Source organism: Notolepis coatsorum, assembly GCF_963971535.1.
Source record: "Notolepis coatsorum genome assembly, chromosome: 1".
NCBI lineage: Eukaryota > Metazoa > Chordata > Actinopteri > Aulopiformes > Paralepididae > Notolepis > Notolepis coatsorum.
In genome coordinates, this window is record NC_140165.1 from 250,053,494 (window position 1) to 250,071,740 (window position 18,247).

General features: G+C 44.0%; 1 protein-coding gene across 1 annotated transcript in view; it reads right to left on the reverse strand.

Annotated features, from left to right (window-relative positions):
• The window catches only part of dvl3b (dishevelled segment polarity protein 3b), a gene marked incomplete at both ends in the record, with an annotated part of 96,756 nt that extends 80,411 nt beyond the window's left edge, over window positions 1–16,345 (reverse strand). Inside the window, one exon of the mRNA XM_084309729.1 lies at window positions 16,185–16,345. Coding sequence (XP_084165855.1) covers window positions 16,185–16,345 — 161 coding nt within the window. The remainder of the gene's footprint in view (window positions 1–16,184) is intronic.
• Window positions 16,346–18,247: the final 1,902 nt, after the last annotated feature.

Consider the following 18,247-nt stretch of genomic DNA (forward strand, 5'->3'; position numbering starts at 1 on the left):
CTGCTCTGCTTCATACTGTGTATATTACCTGCTTCATACTGTGTATATTACCTGCTTCATACTGTATATATTACCTGCTTCATACTGTGTATATTACCTGCTTCATACTGTGTATATTACCTGCTTCATACTGTGTATATTACCTGCTTCATACTGTGTATATTACCTGCTTCATACTGTGTATATTACCTGCTTCACCTCACCCCTGCCCACTTTGACAACCTAGGATGGCTTAGAGTAGACGACAGAGTACAGCAACTTGCAATGGGCCTGGTCTACAAGATACACTACGCGACCAAGGTACCCATGTACCTGTCAAAATACTTCCCAAAGGTCAGTGAATACCACGATCACAACACCAGAGGGAGCTCCACAAATCATGTTAAACCTAGATTCGGCTCAAACAAGGGACTAAACACGTTTCGCAATTATGCCACATCAATGTGGAACGCCCTACCCAAAGCTGTAAAGGAATGTGAATCACTACCCACTTTCAAAAACACTCTCAAAGAACACCTACGGGAGACTGCAATTCGAAACTGGCCCCTACAAATGTCCTAACCCAGTTGTACAGTAAATTACCAAGTATGGTTTTGTCAGTATTCCAATGTACAGAGAGTGAGAGAGAGAGAGAGAGAGAGAGAGAGAGAGAGAGAGAGAGAGAGAGAGAGAGAGAGAGACGTTGACGGCAGGCAGAGCTTAACATAAACTACAAAACAACTAACATTCATCCTTTTCTTAAAGTCATATTCATCATAGTTATATTATAGAAAGAATTATATTTCATGATGGCTTCTTTCCATGCACACACACACACACATACATACACACTGAGACACACACACATACACACACATACACACACACACACACACACACACACACACACACACACACACACACACACACACACTGAGACACACACAGACACACACACATTCAGGCTGATCCCTATATGGGCCTTCAAAGGGATTACTATATCCTAAGAGACCTAACACACACACACACATACGCACACACTCATGCATACATACACACACACACACACACACACACTCATGCACACATACACACACACACACACACACACGCACGCACACACACACACACACACACACACACACAGACACACACACACCACTCTAATGTATTCATCACACTAAGGTCTAAAATGCAAATAGTCTGAAAGAAACAGGAAAAAGAGCAAGAGAGACAAGACCTGCAAATTAAACGGGAGAGAGAGACATAGAGAGAGAGAGACAGAGAGAGAGAGAGAGACACACACACAGAGAGACACAGAGAGAGACACAGAGAGAGAGAAAGACATAGAGAGTGATAGAAAGACATAGAGAGAGAGAGAGAGAGAGAGAGAGAGAGAGAGAGAGAGAGAGAGAGAGAGAGAGAGAGAGAGGGGGAGAGAGAGAGACAGAGAGAGAAAGACAGAGAGAGACATAGAGAGATAGAGAGAGAAAGAGAGAGACAAGACCTGCTAATTAAACAAGAGAGAATCCTAGAGAGACAGAGAGAGCGACATAGAGAGAGACATAGAGAGAGACATAGAGAGAGACAGACATAGAGAGAGACATAGAGAGAGACATAGAGAGAGACAGACATAGAGAGAGACATAGAGAGAGACATAGAGAGAGACAGACATAGAGAGCGACATAGAGAGAGACATAGAGAGAGACATAGAGAGAGACATAGAGAGAGAGACATAGAGAGAGAGACATAGAGAGAGAGACATAGAGAGAGACATAGAGAGAGAGACATAGAGAGAGACATAGAGAGATACATAGAGAGAGACATAGAGAGAGAGACATAGAGAGAGAGATAGAGAGACATAGAGAGAGACATAGAGAGAGACATAGAGAGAGACATAGAGAGAGAGACATAGAGAGAGACATAGAGAGATACATAGAGAGAGACATAGAGAGAGAGACATAGAGAGAGATAGAGAGACATAGAGAGAGACATAGAGAGAGACATAGAGAGAGAGACATAGAGAGAGCGACATAGAGAGAGAGATAGAGAGAGAGACATAGAGAGAGATAGAGAGAGAGACATAGAGAGAGAGCTACATAGAGAGAGAGACATAGAGAGATACATAGAGAGAGACATAGAGAGACATAGAGAGAGCGACATAGAGAGAGACATAGAGAGAGAGAGAGAGAGAGACATAGAGAGAGACATAGAGAGAGACATAGAGAGAGACATAGAGAGAGAGACATAGAGAGAGACATAGAGAGAGACATAGAGAGAGCGACATAGAGAGAGAGATAGAGAGAGACATAGAGAGAGAGACATAGAGAGAGACATAGAGAGAGAGAGACATAGAGAGAGAGATAGAGAGAGAGACATAGAGAGAGACATAGAGAGAGACATAGAGAGAGACATAGAGAGAGACATAGAGAGAGAGACATAGAGAGAGACATAGAGAGAGAGAGACATAGAGAGAGAGATAGAGAGAGAGACATAGAGAGAGACATAGAGAGAGCGACATAGAGAGAGAGACATAGAGAGAGACATAGAGAGAGAGACATAGAGAGAGACATAGAGAGATAGAGAGAGAGATAGAGAGAGAGACATAGAGAGAGACATAGAGAGAGACATAGAGAGAGACATAGAGAGAGAGATAGAGAGAGACATAGAGAGAGAGACATAGAGAGAGAGATAGAGAGAGAGACATAGAGAGAGACATAGAGAGAGACATAGAGAGAGACATAGAGAGAGAGACATAGAGAGAGAGATAGAGAGAGAGACATAGAGAGAGACATAGAGAGAGAGACATAGAGAGAGACATAGAGAGAGACATAGAGAGAGACATAGAGAGAGACATAGAGAGAGAGACATAGAGAGAGAGATAGAGAGAGACATAGAGAGAGACATAGAGAGAGAGATAGAGAGAGACATAGAGAGAGACATAGAGAGAGACATAGAGAGAGACATAGAGAGAGACATAGAGAGAGAGACATAGAGAGAGAGATAGAGAGAGAGACATAGAGAGAGACATAGAGAGAGAGATAGAGAGAGACATAGAGAGACATAGAGAGAGACATAGAGAGAGAGACATAGAGAGAGAGATAGAGAGAGACATAGAGAGAGACATAGAGAGAGAGCGACATAGAGAGAGACATAGAGAGAGAGACATAGAGAGAGACATAGAGAGAGACATAGAGAGAGACATAGAGAGAGAGACATAGAGAGAGAGATAGAGAGAGAGACATAGAGAGCGACATAGAGAGAGAGACATAGAGAGAGACATAGAGAGAGACATAGAGAGAGAGAGAGAGAGAGAGACATAGAGAGAGAGATAGAGAGAGACATAGAGAGAGAGATAGAGAGAGACATAGAGAGAGAAACATAGAGAGAGCGTCATAGAGAGAGAGACATAGAGAGAGAGACATAGAGAGAGCGTCATAGAGAGAGACATAGAGAGAGACATAGAGAGAGAGACATAGAGAGAGACATAGAGAGAGACATAGAGAGAGACATAGAGAGAGACATAGAGAGAGCGACATAGAGAGAGAGATAGAGAGAGAGATAGAGAGAGCGACATAGAGAGAGAGACATAGAGAGAGACATAGAGAGAGACATAGAGAGAGAGACATAGAGAGAGCGACATAGAGAGAGAGACATAGAGAGAGACATAGAGAGAGACATAGAGAGAGATACATAGAGAGCGACATAGAGAGAGAGAGACATAGAGAGAGACATAGAGAGCGACATAGAGAGAGAGAGACATAGAGAGAGACATAGAGAGAGACATAGAGAGAGAGACATAGAGAGAGCGACATAGAGAGAGAGACATAGAGAGAGACATAGAGAGAGACATAGAGAGAGAGACATAGAGAGCGACATAGAGAGAGAGACATAGAGAGAGACATAGAGAGAGAGACATAGAGAGCGACATAGAGAGAGACATAGAGAGAGACATAGAGAGAGAGACATAGAGAGAGACATAGAGAGAGATAGAGAGAGAGATAGAGAGAGATAGAGAGAGAGATAGAGAGAGCGACATAGAGAGAGAGATAGAGAGAGAGATAGAGAGAGCGACATAGAGAGAGAGATAGAGAGAGACATAGAGAGAGAGACATAGAGAGAGACATAGAGAGAGACATAGAGAGAGAGACATAGAGAGAGACATAGAGAGAGAGATAGAGAGAGCGACATAGAGAGAGAGATAGAGAGAGAGCGACATAGAGAGAGAGATAGAGAGAGAGACATAGAGAGAGAGACATAGAGAGAGACATAGAGAGAGAGACATAGAGAGATAGAGAGAGAGAGACATAGAGAGCGACATAGAGAGAGAGATAGAGAGAGAGACATAGAGAGAGACATAGAGAGAGACATAGAGAGAGAGATAGAGAGAGCGACATAGAGAGAGAGATAGAGAGAGAGATAGAGAGAGAGACATAGAGAGAGAGATAGAGAGAGCGACATAGAGAGAGAGATAGAGAGAGAGACATAGTAAAAGCCAAATCGGATTCTTACCAAATTATCGTACCTCTGACCATATATACACTCTTAAAACCCTAATTGACATTCACGTAAAACAGAACAAAAACAAAATATATTCCTGCTTTGTCGATTTTGAAAAAGCCTTTGACTCAATTTGGCACAAAGGTCTTTTCTTCAAAATTCTAGAAAGTGGTGTTGGAGGAAATACATATGACTTGATCAAATCCATGTACACAAAAAACAGATGTGCTGTTAGAATTGGAAATAAAAGAACAAATTTCTTCACCCAGGGTCGCGGAGTCCGCCAGGGGTGCAATTTAAGTCCAACATTGTTCAATATATATATAAATGAATTAGCAAAGTTATTAGAACTTTCTACTGCACCCGGTCTGACTCTGCACGATACCAATGTAAAATTACTGATGTACGCAGATGATCTGGTTCTGCTGTCAGCCACTAAAGAGGGTCTACAACAGAACCTAGACATCCTCCACCAGTTCTGTCAGACATGGTCTCTGAACGTAAACATGAAGAAGACTAAAGTCATGATCTTTCAAAGGAGACACGAGTCTCAGAGTTCACATAATACATTTAAATTAGGCACACACATATTAGAAAACACAAAAAGCTACCCATATTTGGGATTGAAAATAAATCATAATGGAAACTTCAATATGGCTGTGAATGAATTGAAGGAGAAGGGAAGAAGGGCTTTTTATGCCATCAAAAGGAAAATTCCAATTGACATCCCAATTAGGACCTGGCTCAAAATTCTAAATTCCGTAATAAATCCAATAATATTATATGGCAGTGAAGTGTGGGGTCCATTAACTAACCAAGATTTCCCAAAATGGGAAAAACACCCATTAGAAGTACTGCATGCAGAATTGTGCAAAAACCTACTTAAGGTCCACAGACACACTGCCAATAATGCATGCAGGGCAGAACTCGGCCAATACCCCCTAATCATTCAAATTCAAAAGCGAGCCATAAAATTTTACACACACCTCCAATCAAGTGACCCCCACTCCTACCACTACAAAGCCCTTCAGAGCCAAGAGATGAACCCAGATAAGAGTCCCCTCTGCCAGCTAGTCAGAAATCTCTGCCCACAAATGCCTCAGGACAGATACCAAAAAATCGGGCCCAACCAAATAACCTCAAAACAAAAAGAAAACTATATAGAATATTGGAACAAATCAACCAAATCTCAAAGTAAATTAGAATTCTATTTGACCCTAAACAGAGAGTACACGGTGGCAGAATACCTGACTACTGTGAATGATATAAAATTAAGAAAGACATTGACACGGTACAGACTGAGTGGACATAGTCTAGCCATAGAAACAGGCCGTCACAGGCAGAACTGGCTGCCCAGAGAGGCCAGGCTGTGTTCACTTTGTCATCAGGGGGATGTTGAGACAGAACCTCACTTCCTACTATACTGTGAAAAATACAAGGATTTAAGAGAAGTTTTCTTTTATAAAATAAATAAAATTGATCCACAGTTTATCCATCTCCCTGATAATCAAAAGCTGTTATATATATGTGGGGAGAAAAGTCAGTGTACAGTATTAGCTGCAAAATATGTAGATGGTTGTCATACAATAAGAGAACAAGCCCTGTAAATACATGTATCTGGGTGGCTACATCTGTAAAATGACTACCCGATGGAATGTTTATTTTGTAATTTAATATGTTTCTGTTGATTGTTTTACTTATTGCTAATATTATGGTATGTTTTATTGCTTAATAATATATATGTTATTGTTTGTATGTTGGACTTGCTTTGGCAATAAGTATGTTGATATTTCATGCCAATAAAGCCTATTTGAATTGAATTGAATTGAATTGAATTGACATAGAGAGAGACATAGAGAGAGAGATAGAGAGAGAGACATAGAGAGAGACATAGAGAGAGCGACATAGAGAGAGAGACATAGAGAGAGCGACATAGAGAGAGCGACATAGAGAGAGAGATAGAGAGAGCGACATAGAGAGAGATAGAGAGAGAGACAGAGAGAGAGACATAGAGAGAGAGACATAGAGAGAGACATAGAGAGAGACATAGAGAGAGACATAGAGAGAGAGACATAGAGAGAGACATAGAGAGAGAGATAGAGAGAGAGACATAGAGAGAGACATAGAGAGAGAGACATAGAGAGAGAGATAGAGAGAGAGACATAGAGAGAGACATAGAGAGAGAGACATAGAGAGAGACATAGAGAGAGACATAGAGAGAGACATAGAGAGCGACATAGAGAGAGACATAGAGAGAGAGATAGAGAGAGCGACATAGAGAGAGAGACATAGAGAGAGAGACATAGAGAGAGAGACATAGAGAGAGACATAGAGAGAGACATAGAGAGAGAGACATAGAGAGAGACATAGAGAGAGACATAGAGAGAGAGACATAGAGAGAGAGACATAGAGAGAGACATAGAGAGAGACATAGAGAGAGACATAGAGAGAGACATAGAGAGAGAGACATAGAGAGAGAGACATAGAGAGAGAGACATAGAGAGAGAGACATAGAGAGAGACATAGAGAGAGATAGAGAGAGAGCTACATAGAGAGAGAGACATAGAGAGAGACATAGAGAGAGATAGAGAGAGAGCTACATAGAGAGAGCGACATAGAGAGAGACATAGAGAGAGATAGAGAGAGAGCTACATAGAGAGAGCGACATAGAGAGAGAGACATAGAGAGAGATAGAGAGAGAGCTACATAGAGAGAGAGACATAGAGAGAGTGACATAGAGAGAGATAGAGAGAGAGCTACATAGAGAGAGAGACATAGAGAGAGCAACATAGAGAGAGCGACATAGAGAGAGAGATAGAGAGAGAGCGACATAGAGAGAGACATAGAGAGAGAGACATAGAGAGAGATAGAGAGAGAGCTACATAGAGAGAGAGACATAGAGAGAGATAGAGAGAGAGCTACATAGAGAGAGAGACATAGAGAGAGATAGAGAGAGAGCTACATAGAGAGAGAGACATAGAGAGACATAGAGAGAGAGCTACATAGAGAGAGAGCTACATAGAGAGAGAGACATAGAGAGAGATAGAGAGAGCTACATAGAGAGAGAGACATAGAGAGACATAGAGAGAGCTACATAGAGAGAGAGCTACATAGAGAGAGAGACATAGAGAGAGATAGAGAGAGCTACATAGAGAGAGAGCTACATAGAGAGAGACATAGAGAGAGATAGAGAGAGCTACATAGAGAGAGACATAGAGAGAGATAGAGAGAGGGGGGGAGAAGGTAAACTGGGTCAGTGTCTTGTGGAGAAAAAATCCTAAATCAGCTACTGATCAAAACAGATGAACACACACACACACACCCCACTATGATCTGTGACTGTGATTTGCTTGCTGACCATTTGAATGTAGTATTTAATTTCTCTCATGCGTGTCGTAACATCCTCTGTGTGTGTTATCCACACTCAGACATGCTTAGTTCTTCACACATTGTGTTTGGCCACCTGCGCTATCCGTAGTCTCTGTGGTTAACCGTGTAAGTCCGCCGGGAGATGAACCCGGGGCACTATGTCAACATTATCGTCACTTTTCCCATACCAAACCATAACCCTAACCTTAACCCTAAACATAACCGTTAACCTAACCCTTATTGAAATCTAACTTTATACCCTAACTTAACCGTTAATTGAACCTTAAAACTAACGTTAACCCAGAATGTCTGTGTTACTGCCCCCTGCTAGTAGTGCACCTTAACTGACACTGACACGCTGTCCTGTAGTGTAGTGGACCTGTAGTGTAGTGGACCTGTAGTGTATATGGGGTTAGCAGGGGATTTTGAAATTCAGCAGTTTACTAACAGGAAAAACCGCTAGCCAAAACCAGCTTAGCATTGCAGCTCAGGTCACCTGAGAGAGAGAGAGAGAGAGAGAGAGAGAGAGAGAGAGAGAGAGAGAGAGAGAGAGAGAGACACAGACAGACAGACAGACAGACAGACAGACAGACAGACAGACAGACAGACAGACAGACAGACAGACAGACAGACAGACAGACAGACAGGGGTGGACCGTGGAACAATCTCAGTATAGAACCAAAGAAAGTGTATTGAAATTAAGCATTACATCACGCGCAGGAGTGGTTTGTGAACAATAAACCATGCCTAGGGGTGGTTGTTAGGCCCCCCTAGGCATGGTTTATTGTTCACAAATCACGACTGCAAGTGGTGTAATGCTTTTATACAACTGCCACATTCATCCAACCTTATTGCTATACAATAAACACACATTAATCGAAGATTTATTGAAAAAACCATCCGCCAGAAAAAGTAGTTCCCACAACAGCAAAAAAGAGAAATTGCCTCCATGTGGAAGCAGCTCGGAAGTGCATCCAACCAACTAACACATCCAACTGTGTGTTATTGGAATCCAACTGCCTTTCAACTAAGACATCCAACCAACTAACACATCCAACTGTCTTTCAACTAAGACATCCAACAAACTAACACATCCAACTGTCTTTCAACTAAGACATCCAACCAACTAACACATCCAACTGCCTTTCAACTAAGACATCCAACCAACTAACACATCCAACTTTTCAGTACGGCTCAATACACACAATTGTTAAGGGGATGCAGACCTACTTTCTATAGAACTTCATTCTTAGATGCTTCTATAGAAAGTAGGTAAAACAAATTAAGTTTTCTTTGCCCTATAGGAAAAAAAAGTTTTCTTCGCCCTATTTTTTTATTTATTTTTTTAAACCTACTGTAGAGGGCCTAAACTTAACCAGTTGGAAACCAAGCGTACAGTAATAAAATTAGCAATCAAACAATCAATCAACTCAATAGGCCATGCTCACTTAGAACAGCGCAGCACCCAGCTCTCTCTCAGTCTGACTATCCCCCGCATTGCAGACAGGAGTGTGTGTGTGTGCGTGTGTGTGTGTGTGTGTGTGCGTGTGTGTGTGTGTGTGTGTGTGTGTGTGTGTGTGGGGGTGGGTGGAGACTGAGCCAGCGTCGGACAGTGTGAGAGTGAGGGCTGCAGTCAGAGAGAAGGAAAAAGAAATTGAAAAAAATGGCAAATTAATCAATCAATCAATCCGCGATTTTTCTTTTGTTAGACAATGATTCATGACCCATAGATTACACAATCCAACATTGTGTAAGAGACTAAGACATTCGCCGTGACAGAATCGCTTGATATTTAGTCATTATGACGCTATCAACATATCCATTTGTTAAAGATTATTGTCCGCCATCTTGTTTTTGCCGACGGAGTGATCCTGGCGGAGTGATGTGATTCGGTTGTGGGCGGGTCCTGGGACCAGAAGCGTAGAATGGTCTCAATACATACGTGTAAATGGACTGTTTCAGCCAATCAGAATCGAGAAATTTGCATGTATACAAACCTAATAATACTTGAGTAAAGTACAAATCCCCCAAAACAGTACTTAAGTATTGTAACAAAGTACAATTACTCAAGTACTTTACACCTACATACAGTAAGGTAAGGTATTACATCATACAGACGTGCTGACATCACACACAGACCTACATACAGTAAGGTATTACATCATACAGTCATACAGACGTGCTGACATCACACGCAGCTGTGACTAAGAGAGATGTCATGTGTTCACTGAGTCTATTCGAAAGGCAACCGGTTCATGCGTTTTGCGAATCTGATTGGCCACTGACGTTTCTGGTCATGTGACATGTGCGCCCCAATCGTGTGACGCGCCCATTTCCGCCTCGACCAGCAGCAAACTACCTAACGCCTAGTTTATCACTGGTTAAGCTTAGGCGACTCTTTCGAAGTTGGTTAAGGTTAGAGTTTGGAATCAGGGCTGGTGTTCTATATCCATGCTCTAACCAGAAACAGCAGTGGCCAATCAGAGCGCAAAACGCGAACGCGGAAGCATGAACCGGTTGCCTTTCGAATAGACGCGCCCAGGACACATCGAAGAACGTCATCATGTTATTTTACACAGTAAAACCACCACCATCACAGGAGAGACAACCTCAAATGTAATGAATAACAGTGTCGATGAGGAATATCACACTATACAGCATACAGTAGTGGAACATAATGAGATCTACAGTATGGGGCAAGGAACGTGTCTTTACAACACTGGGTCCACGACTGTGGAACTGTGGCCTCAGACTCCATCACTGTTTTTAACCCTTTCACTGCCGCACTACCAAACGGTTAACCCTTTCACTGCGACAATAATATGAATGAATGACTTTTATTTATATAGCACCCTTCACAGCACGAATGCACAGGGTGCTTTACACTACAGCTTAATATATAAAAACAACAACAACAACAACAGACAGCAGTTAAAAAACAGTGAAGCCAGATACAAAAGTAGAATAAAATAATTTAGATAAAATCATCAGACAGTCACTAATTAAAAACAAAACTATAGGAACAGTGAGGACAAGAAAGAGTGCCTATGTTACATAGGCACTCTTTCTTGTCCTCACTGTTCCTATAGTTTCCTATAGTATGTATGACCAAAGGCGACCGTCGGTTGTGTGTTAGTAAAGGGTTAACCTTCTGTCGTGTGGCAGTGAAAGGGTTAAATCAAGACTGAAGACACATCTCTTACAGTGCTTTTCTCTGGGGTCCTGATGTGTTCTACTGATGTGCTTTCCTTGGCCATTCTGTTGTTTTAATTTATCTGCTTCTTAATGTTTTATTATGATGTATATTTCTATTTAGTATGCCATGTTATTAAAGCACCTTGAGACTGCATTGTATTTTAAAGGGTGCTCTATAAATACAATTCATTCTTCTTCTTCTTCGTATTATTATTATTATTATTATTAATGAGATCTATAGGCTATTTATATTTGTTTGATCTAGTTATTTGTATCAAACGGACGCATGCTGTATTCAGTGTTTCATGTTAATAGGGCACCGCATGATGAGATGCTGCCTGCTAGCTAGAGGCTACTGTAGCTCTCCTCCAACATCAGCACCAACGGCAGCGTCTCCGGTGTGCGGAAGGAAGTGAGACCAGGAGGAAGGAATGTGTAACGAGGCGAGAGAGACCCGACCAAAACAAACAGCGTTTCAATGATAAGAAAAGCCGCGCTATAGAGTGATCGAATCCAAACGGAAACAATGTAACAGACCAGACTCCAGCAGGTCGCAGTGATACAGTAACCTGGTGTTTTAATATCATACGGAAACAATGTAACAGACCAGACTCCAGCAGGTCACAGTGATACAGTAACCTGGTGTTTTAATATCATACGGAAACAATGTAACAGACCAGACTCCAGCAGGTCACAGTGATACAGTAACCTGGTGTTTTAATATCATACGGAAACAATGTAACAGACCAGACTCCAGCAGGTCACAGTGATACAGTAACCTGGTGTTTTGATATCATACGGAAACAATGTAACAGACCAGACTCCAGCAGGTCACAGTGATACAGTAACCTGGTGTTTTAATATCATACAGAAACAATGTAACAGACCAGACTCCAGCAGGTCGCAGTGATACAGTAACCTGGTGTTTTAATATCATACGGAAACAATGTAACAGACCAGACTCCAGCAGGTCGCAGTGATACAGTAACCTGGTGTTTTAATATCATACGGAAACAATGTAACAGACCAGACTCCAGCAGGTCGCAGTGATACAGTAACCTGGTGTTTTAATATCATACAGAAACTATGTAACAGATCAGACAGTGATACAGTAACCTGGTGTTTTAATATCATACAGAAACTATGTAACAGATCAGACAGTGATACAGTAACCTGGTGTTTTAATATCATACAGAAACTATGTAACAGATCAGACAGTGATACAGTAACCTGGTGTTTTAATATCATACAGAAACTATGTAACAGATCAGACAGTGATACAGTAACCTGGTGTTTTAATATCATACAGAAACTATGTAACAGATCAGACAGTGATACAGTAACCAGATGTAACATCCCAGCATTGTTTTAATATCCTGTCTGGGCCTGTTTGGCTAAGATGCTGTATAACAACCATCCCTCTGTTCTGTTCTGAGTTAGGGCATCGAATCAAGGTCTCAGACGGAATACAAATAATGTAATTATGATCACAATAAAGTGGACAACTTTTATTAAAAATAGCAATGTAATTGTGTCAGTGATGGTGCGTGTATAGTGTAACACGTCGAGGTGAAGTTTGGGAGGATGGACAATTGGACACATGGCCCCTAAAATACTGTGTTGTTCAATAGCTTCAAAACACCGTCATAATAAATAAACAACTCGTGCTGAAATTTGGATTCCCTCAAATTCCCGAATTAACCGCATATGTGACCCTCTGGACCGTGTGAGAAGTCACCCTCTGGACCACCGTGTGAGAAGTCACCCTCTGGACCGTGTGAGAAGTCACCCTCTGGACCACCGTGTGAGAAGTCACCCTCTGGACCACCGTGTGAGAAGTCACCCTCTGGACCGTGTGAGAAGTCACCCTCTGGACCACCGTGTGAGAAGTCACCCTCTGGACCACCGTGTGAGAAGTCACCCTCTGGACCACCGTGTGAGAAGTCACCCTCTGGACCGTGTGAGAAGTCACCCTCTGGACCGTGTGAGAAGTCACCCTCTGGACCACCGTGTGAGAAGTCACCCTCTGGACCACCGTGTGAGAAGTCACCCTCTGGACCACCGTGTGAGAAGTCACCCTCTGCACCACCGTGTGAGAAGTCACCCTCTGGACCACCGTGTGAGAAGTCACCCTCTGGACCACCGTGTGAGAAGTCACCCTCTGGACCGTGTGAGAAGTCACCCTCTGGACCGTGTGAGAAGTCACCCTCTGGACCGTGTGAGAAGTCACCCTCTGGACCGTGTGAGAAGTCACCCTCTGGACCGTGTGAGAAGTCACCCTCTGGACCGTGTGAGAAGTCACCCTCTGGACCACCGTGTGAGAAGTCACCCTCTGGACCACCGTGTGAGAAGTCACCCTCTGGACCGTGTGAGAAGTCACCCTCTGGACCACCGTGTGAGAAGTCACCCTCTGGACCGTGTGAGAAGTCACCCTCTGGACCACCGTGTGAGAAGTCACCCTCTGGACCGTGTGAGAAGTCACCATCTGGACCACCGTGTGAGAAGTCACCCTCTGGACCGTGTGAGAAGTCACCATCTGGACCACCGTGTGAGAAGTCACCCTCTGGACCGTGTGAGAAGTCACCCTCTGGACCGTGTGAGAAGTCACCCTCTGGACCGTGTGAGAAGTCACCCTCTGGACCACCGTGTGAGAAGTCACCCTCTGGACCACCGTGTGAGAAGTCACCCTCTGGACCACCGTGTGAGAAGTCACCCTCTGGACCGTGTGAGAAGTCACCCTCTGGACCGTGTGAGAAGTCACCCTCTGGACCGTGTGAGAAGTCACCCTCTGGACCGTGTGAGAAGTCACCCTCTGGACCACCGTGTGAGAAGTCACCCTCTGGACCACCGTGTGAGAAGTCACCCTCTGGACCACCGTGTGAGAAGTCACCCTCTGGACCGTGTGAGAAGTCACCCTCTGGACCACCGTGTGAGAAGTCACCCTCTGGACCGTGTGAGAAGTCACCCTCTGGACCACCGTGTGAGAAGTCACCCTCTGGACCGTGTGAGAAGTCACCCTCTGGACCACCGTGTGAGAAGTCACCCTCTGGACCGTGTGAGAAGTCACCCTCTGGACCACCGTGTGAGAAGTCACCCTCTGGACCGTGTGAGAAGTCACCCTCTGGACCGTGTGAGAAGTCACCCTCTGGACCACCGTGTGAGAAGTCACCCACTGGACCGTGTGAGAAGTCACCCTCTGGACCACCGTGTGAGAAGTCACCCTCTGGACCACCGTGTGAGAAGTCACCCTCACGTGCTTCAGATAGAATATGGCCCCATGCGTTGGGCAGCACTGTATAAAACAACATCAGCCCCTGCACAGAACACTACTGACACCCCAGCTGTGTGTTACTGACACCCCAGCTGTGTGTTACTGACACCCCAGCTGTGTATTACTGATGCACCCCAGCTGTGTGTTACTGACACCCCAGCTGTGTGTTACTGACACCCCAGCTGTGTATTACTGACACCCCAGCTGTGTATTACTGACACCCCAGCTGTTTATTACTGACACCCCAGCTGTGTATTACTGATGCACCCCAGCTGTGTGTTACTGACACCCCAGCTGTGTATTACTGACACCCCAGCTGTGTGTTACTGACACCCCAGCTGTGTATTACTGACACCCCAGCTGTGTGTTACTGACACCCCAGCTGTGTGTTACTGACACCCCAGCTGTGTGTTACTGACACCCCAGCTGTGTATTACTGACACCCCAGCTGTGTGTTACTGACACCCCAGCTCCCAGCTGTGTATTACTGACACCCCAGCTGTGTGTTAATGACACCCCAGCTGTGTATTACTGACACCCCAGCTGTGTGTTACTGACACCCCAGCTGTGTGTTACTGACACCCCAGCTGTGTGTTACTGACACCCCAGCTGTGTGTTACTGACACCCCAGCTGTGTATTACTGACACCCCAGCTGTGTATTACTGACACCCCAGCTGTGTGTTACTGACACCCCAGCTGTTTATTACTGACACCCCAGCTGTGTGTTACTGACACCCCAGCTGTGTGTTACTGACACCCCAGCTGTGTATTACTGACACCCCAGCTGTGTATTACTGACACCCCAGCTGTGTGTTACTGACACCCCAGCTGTGTGTTACTGACACCCCAGCTGTGTGTTACTGACACCCCAGCTGTGTGTTACTGACACCCCAGCTGTGTGTTACTGACACCCCAGCTGTGTATTACTGACACCCCAGCTGTGTGTTACTGACACCCCAGCTGTTTATTACTGACACCCCAACTGTGTGTTACTGACACCCCAGCTGTGTGTTACTGACACCCCAGCTGTGTATTACTGACACCCCAGCTGTGTATTACTGACACCCCAGCTGTGTGTTACTGACACCCCAGCTGTGTGTTACTGACACCCCAGCTGTGTGTTACTGACACCCCAGCTGTGTGTTACTGACACCCCAGCTGTGTATTACTGACACCCCAGCTGTGTGTTACTGACACCCCAGCTGTTTATTACTGACACCCCAACTGTGTGTTACTGACACCCCAGCTGTGTGTTACTGACACCCCAGCTGTGTATTACTGACACCCCAGCTGTGTATTACTGACACCCCAGCTGTGTGTTACTGACACCCCAGCTGTGTATTACTGACACCCCAGCTGTGTGTTACTGACACCCCAGCTGTGTATTACTGACACCCCAGCTGTGTGTTACTGACACCCCAGCTGTGTATTACTGACACCCCAGCTGTGTGTTACTGACAAATTCCCCTGATTTCACCAGGATATACTGAGAGATGCGAGACGTTTACTTTCCCTCAGATGGACATCACACTGTATCAGTGCCCCTCATCCACGCCTTATAAATAACAATAACAATAATAACAACAACAATAATAATAATAAATAATAATAAATAATAATAATAATAATAATAATAATAATAATAATAATAATAATAATAATAATAATAATAATAATAATAATAATAATAATAATAATAATAATAATAATAATAATAATAATAATAATAATAATAATAATAATAATAATAATAATAATAATGACATCTAGCAGCTAAGCGGAGAGCCAGAGCACCAGGGTACCAGGCTGGAGGATGGAGGGGACGCTCATGTAGATGTAATGATCCAGTTTGCGCCTTTAGCCACTCACCCGAAGTCATCGTCCATAGATTTGAAGAAGAATTTGTAATTGGGCTTGTTGAGGACATTTTTGAAGTCCGCCAGAGTCACCCTGTCCGCCGGGATGGGCAGCTTCACCAGATACGGGGTCTCTTGGTCGTCGAGGTGGTAGATGATCTTGGTCTCCCCCATGACGGGTGCGGAGGGAGGCAGGAGGCAGGAGGCAGGAGGAGGCCGGGGAGTCTACATCCAGGCCCGGTGTTGTGTCCGTCTCTAGCCTGCCTGCCTGGGTCCCTAACTCACTCACTCTCTCACTCTCTCACTCTCACTCTCTCTCTCTCTCTCTCTCTCTCTCTCTCTCTCTCTCTCCCTAACTCGCCCCCTCTCTCTCTCTGTGTGTCTCTCTCTCTCTCTGTGTGTCTCTCTCTCTCTGTGTGTCTCTCTCTCTCTCTCTCTCTCTCTCTCTCTCTCTCTCTCTCTCTCTCTCTCTGCACTTGCTTCAGTACTAACCCCCACACAGCACGACGACAGCACCGCCTCCCTAGTTGTAGTTGTTCCTAATAATATGATAAATAAAAATACATTTCAAATAGTGCATAAATCACATCGGTTATTCCAAGCTCCGTCTGTGGTGGTCACCATGTCTGTGTGATGGTGGTGGTGGTGTCGTGATGCGTGTAGATGCCTCCGCGGGTTGAGAGGAGAGGGGAGCAGAGCAGCACCTCCCCCTGCAGCCTGCCTGCCTGCCTGCCTTTCTGGACCAAATGTCAAGTCCTCGGAGAACCGTTCTCATTTCCGGTGCGTATCTTTCTAAATAAAAGCCTTCAAATGTATATTGTCATTATACAGCACAAGTACAGTACAATGAAAATAACTTTGGCATCCAACCAGAGTGCAGATGTAACAGTAAAGTGCAATAGTAATATACAATGTACAGGTGATTATACTGGGTATAAAATGTATAAATGAGTACTACTGAATGAATGAATGAATGAATGAATGAATGAATGAATGAATGAATGAATGAATGAATGAATGAATGAATGAAAACTTTATTTAACAGATTGCAGAATGGGTACAATACAGTACGGCTCAATACACACAATTGTTAAGGGGATGCAGACCAGAGAAAGACGTTTGTCTTGTTTACATCAGGGTCCCCCATTTTCAATTCATATAGACATTTATGACATACATAACATACATGACATTTATGACATAGGGACATATAGGTATTTAGTACTGATACATTTGTGACATAAAAGGTATTCAAATATACAGTACTGTTACCCCCAGATCCTGACAGAGTATATACATATGATGGGGAGGGGACTGTACATTAGGAGGGGGTGGGTGGGTGGGAGAGAAATATACATACGGCGGGGAGGGAATATATACATGCGGTGGGGAGGAGACTGTCTATTAGGAGGTGGTGGGGGTTTTGGGCATTTACGGTGGCCAGTTTTGAATTGCAGCCTCCCGTAGGTGCTCTTTAAGAGCGGTTTTGAATGTGGGTAGGGATTCACATTCCTTTACAGCTTTGGGTAGGGCGTTCCACATTGATGTGGCATAATTGCGAAACGTGTTTAGTCCCTTGTTTGAGCCGAATCTGGGTTTAACATGATTTGTTGAGCTTCCTCTGGTGTAGTGGTTGTGGTATTCACTGACCTTTGGGAAGTATTTTGACATGTACATGGGTACCTTAGTCGTATAGTGTATCTTGTAGACCAGGCCCATTGCAAGTTGCTCTACTCTGTCGTCTACTCTAAGCCATCCTAGGTTGTCGAAGTGGGCAGGGGTGAGGTGGGTTCTGGGGGTAAGGTCAAGTAGTAGTCTGACCAGTTTGTTTTGAGATGTTTGTAATCTTGTTTTTAGCGCCTTTGAGGTGCTTTGGTACCATGAGGTGCACGCATAGTCGTAGTACCCTTGAATGAGTGCTCCTGCCAGAGTCTTCAGGGTATTCTTGTTTACCAGAGAGGAGATCCGGTACAAGAATCTAGTTCATTGGTTGACTTTTTTTATTACATTGGATGCCATTTTGTCACAGGAAAGATTTGCCTCTAGGATGGAACCCAGGTAGGTAATTTCGTCTTT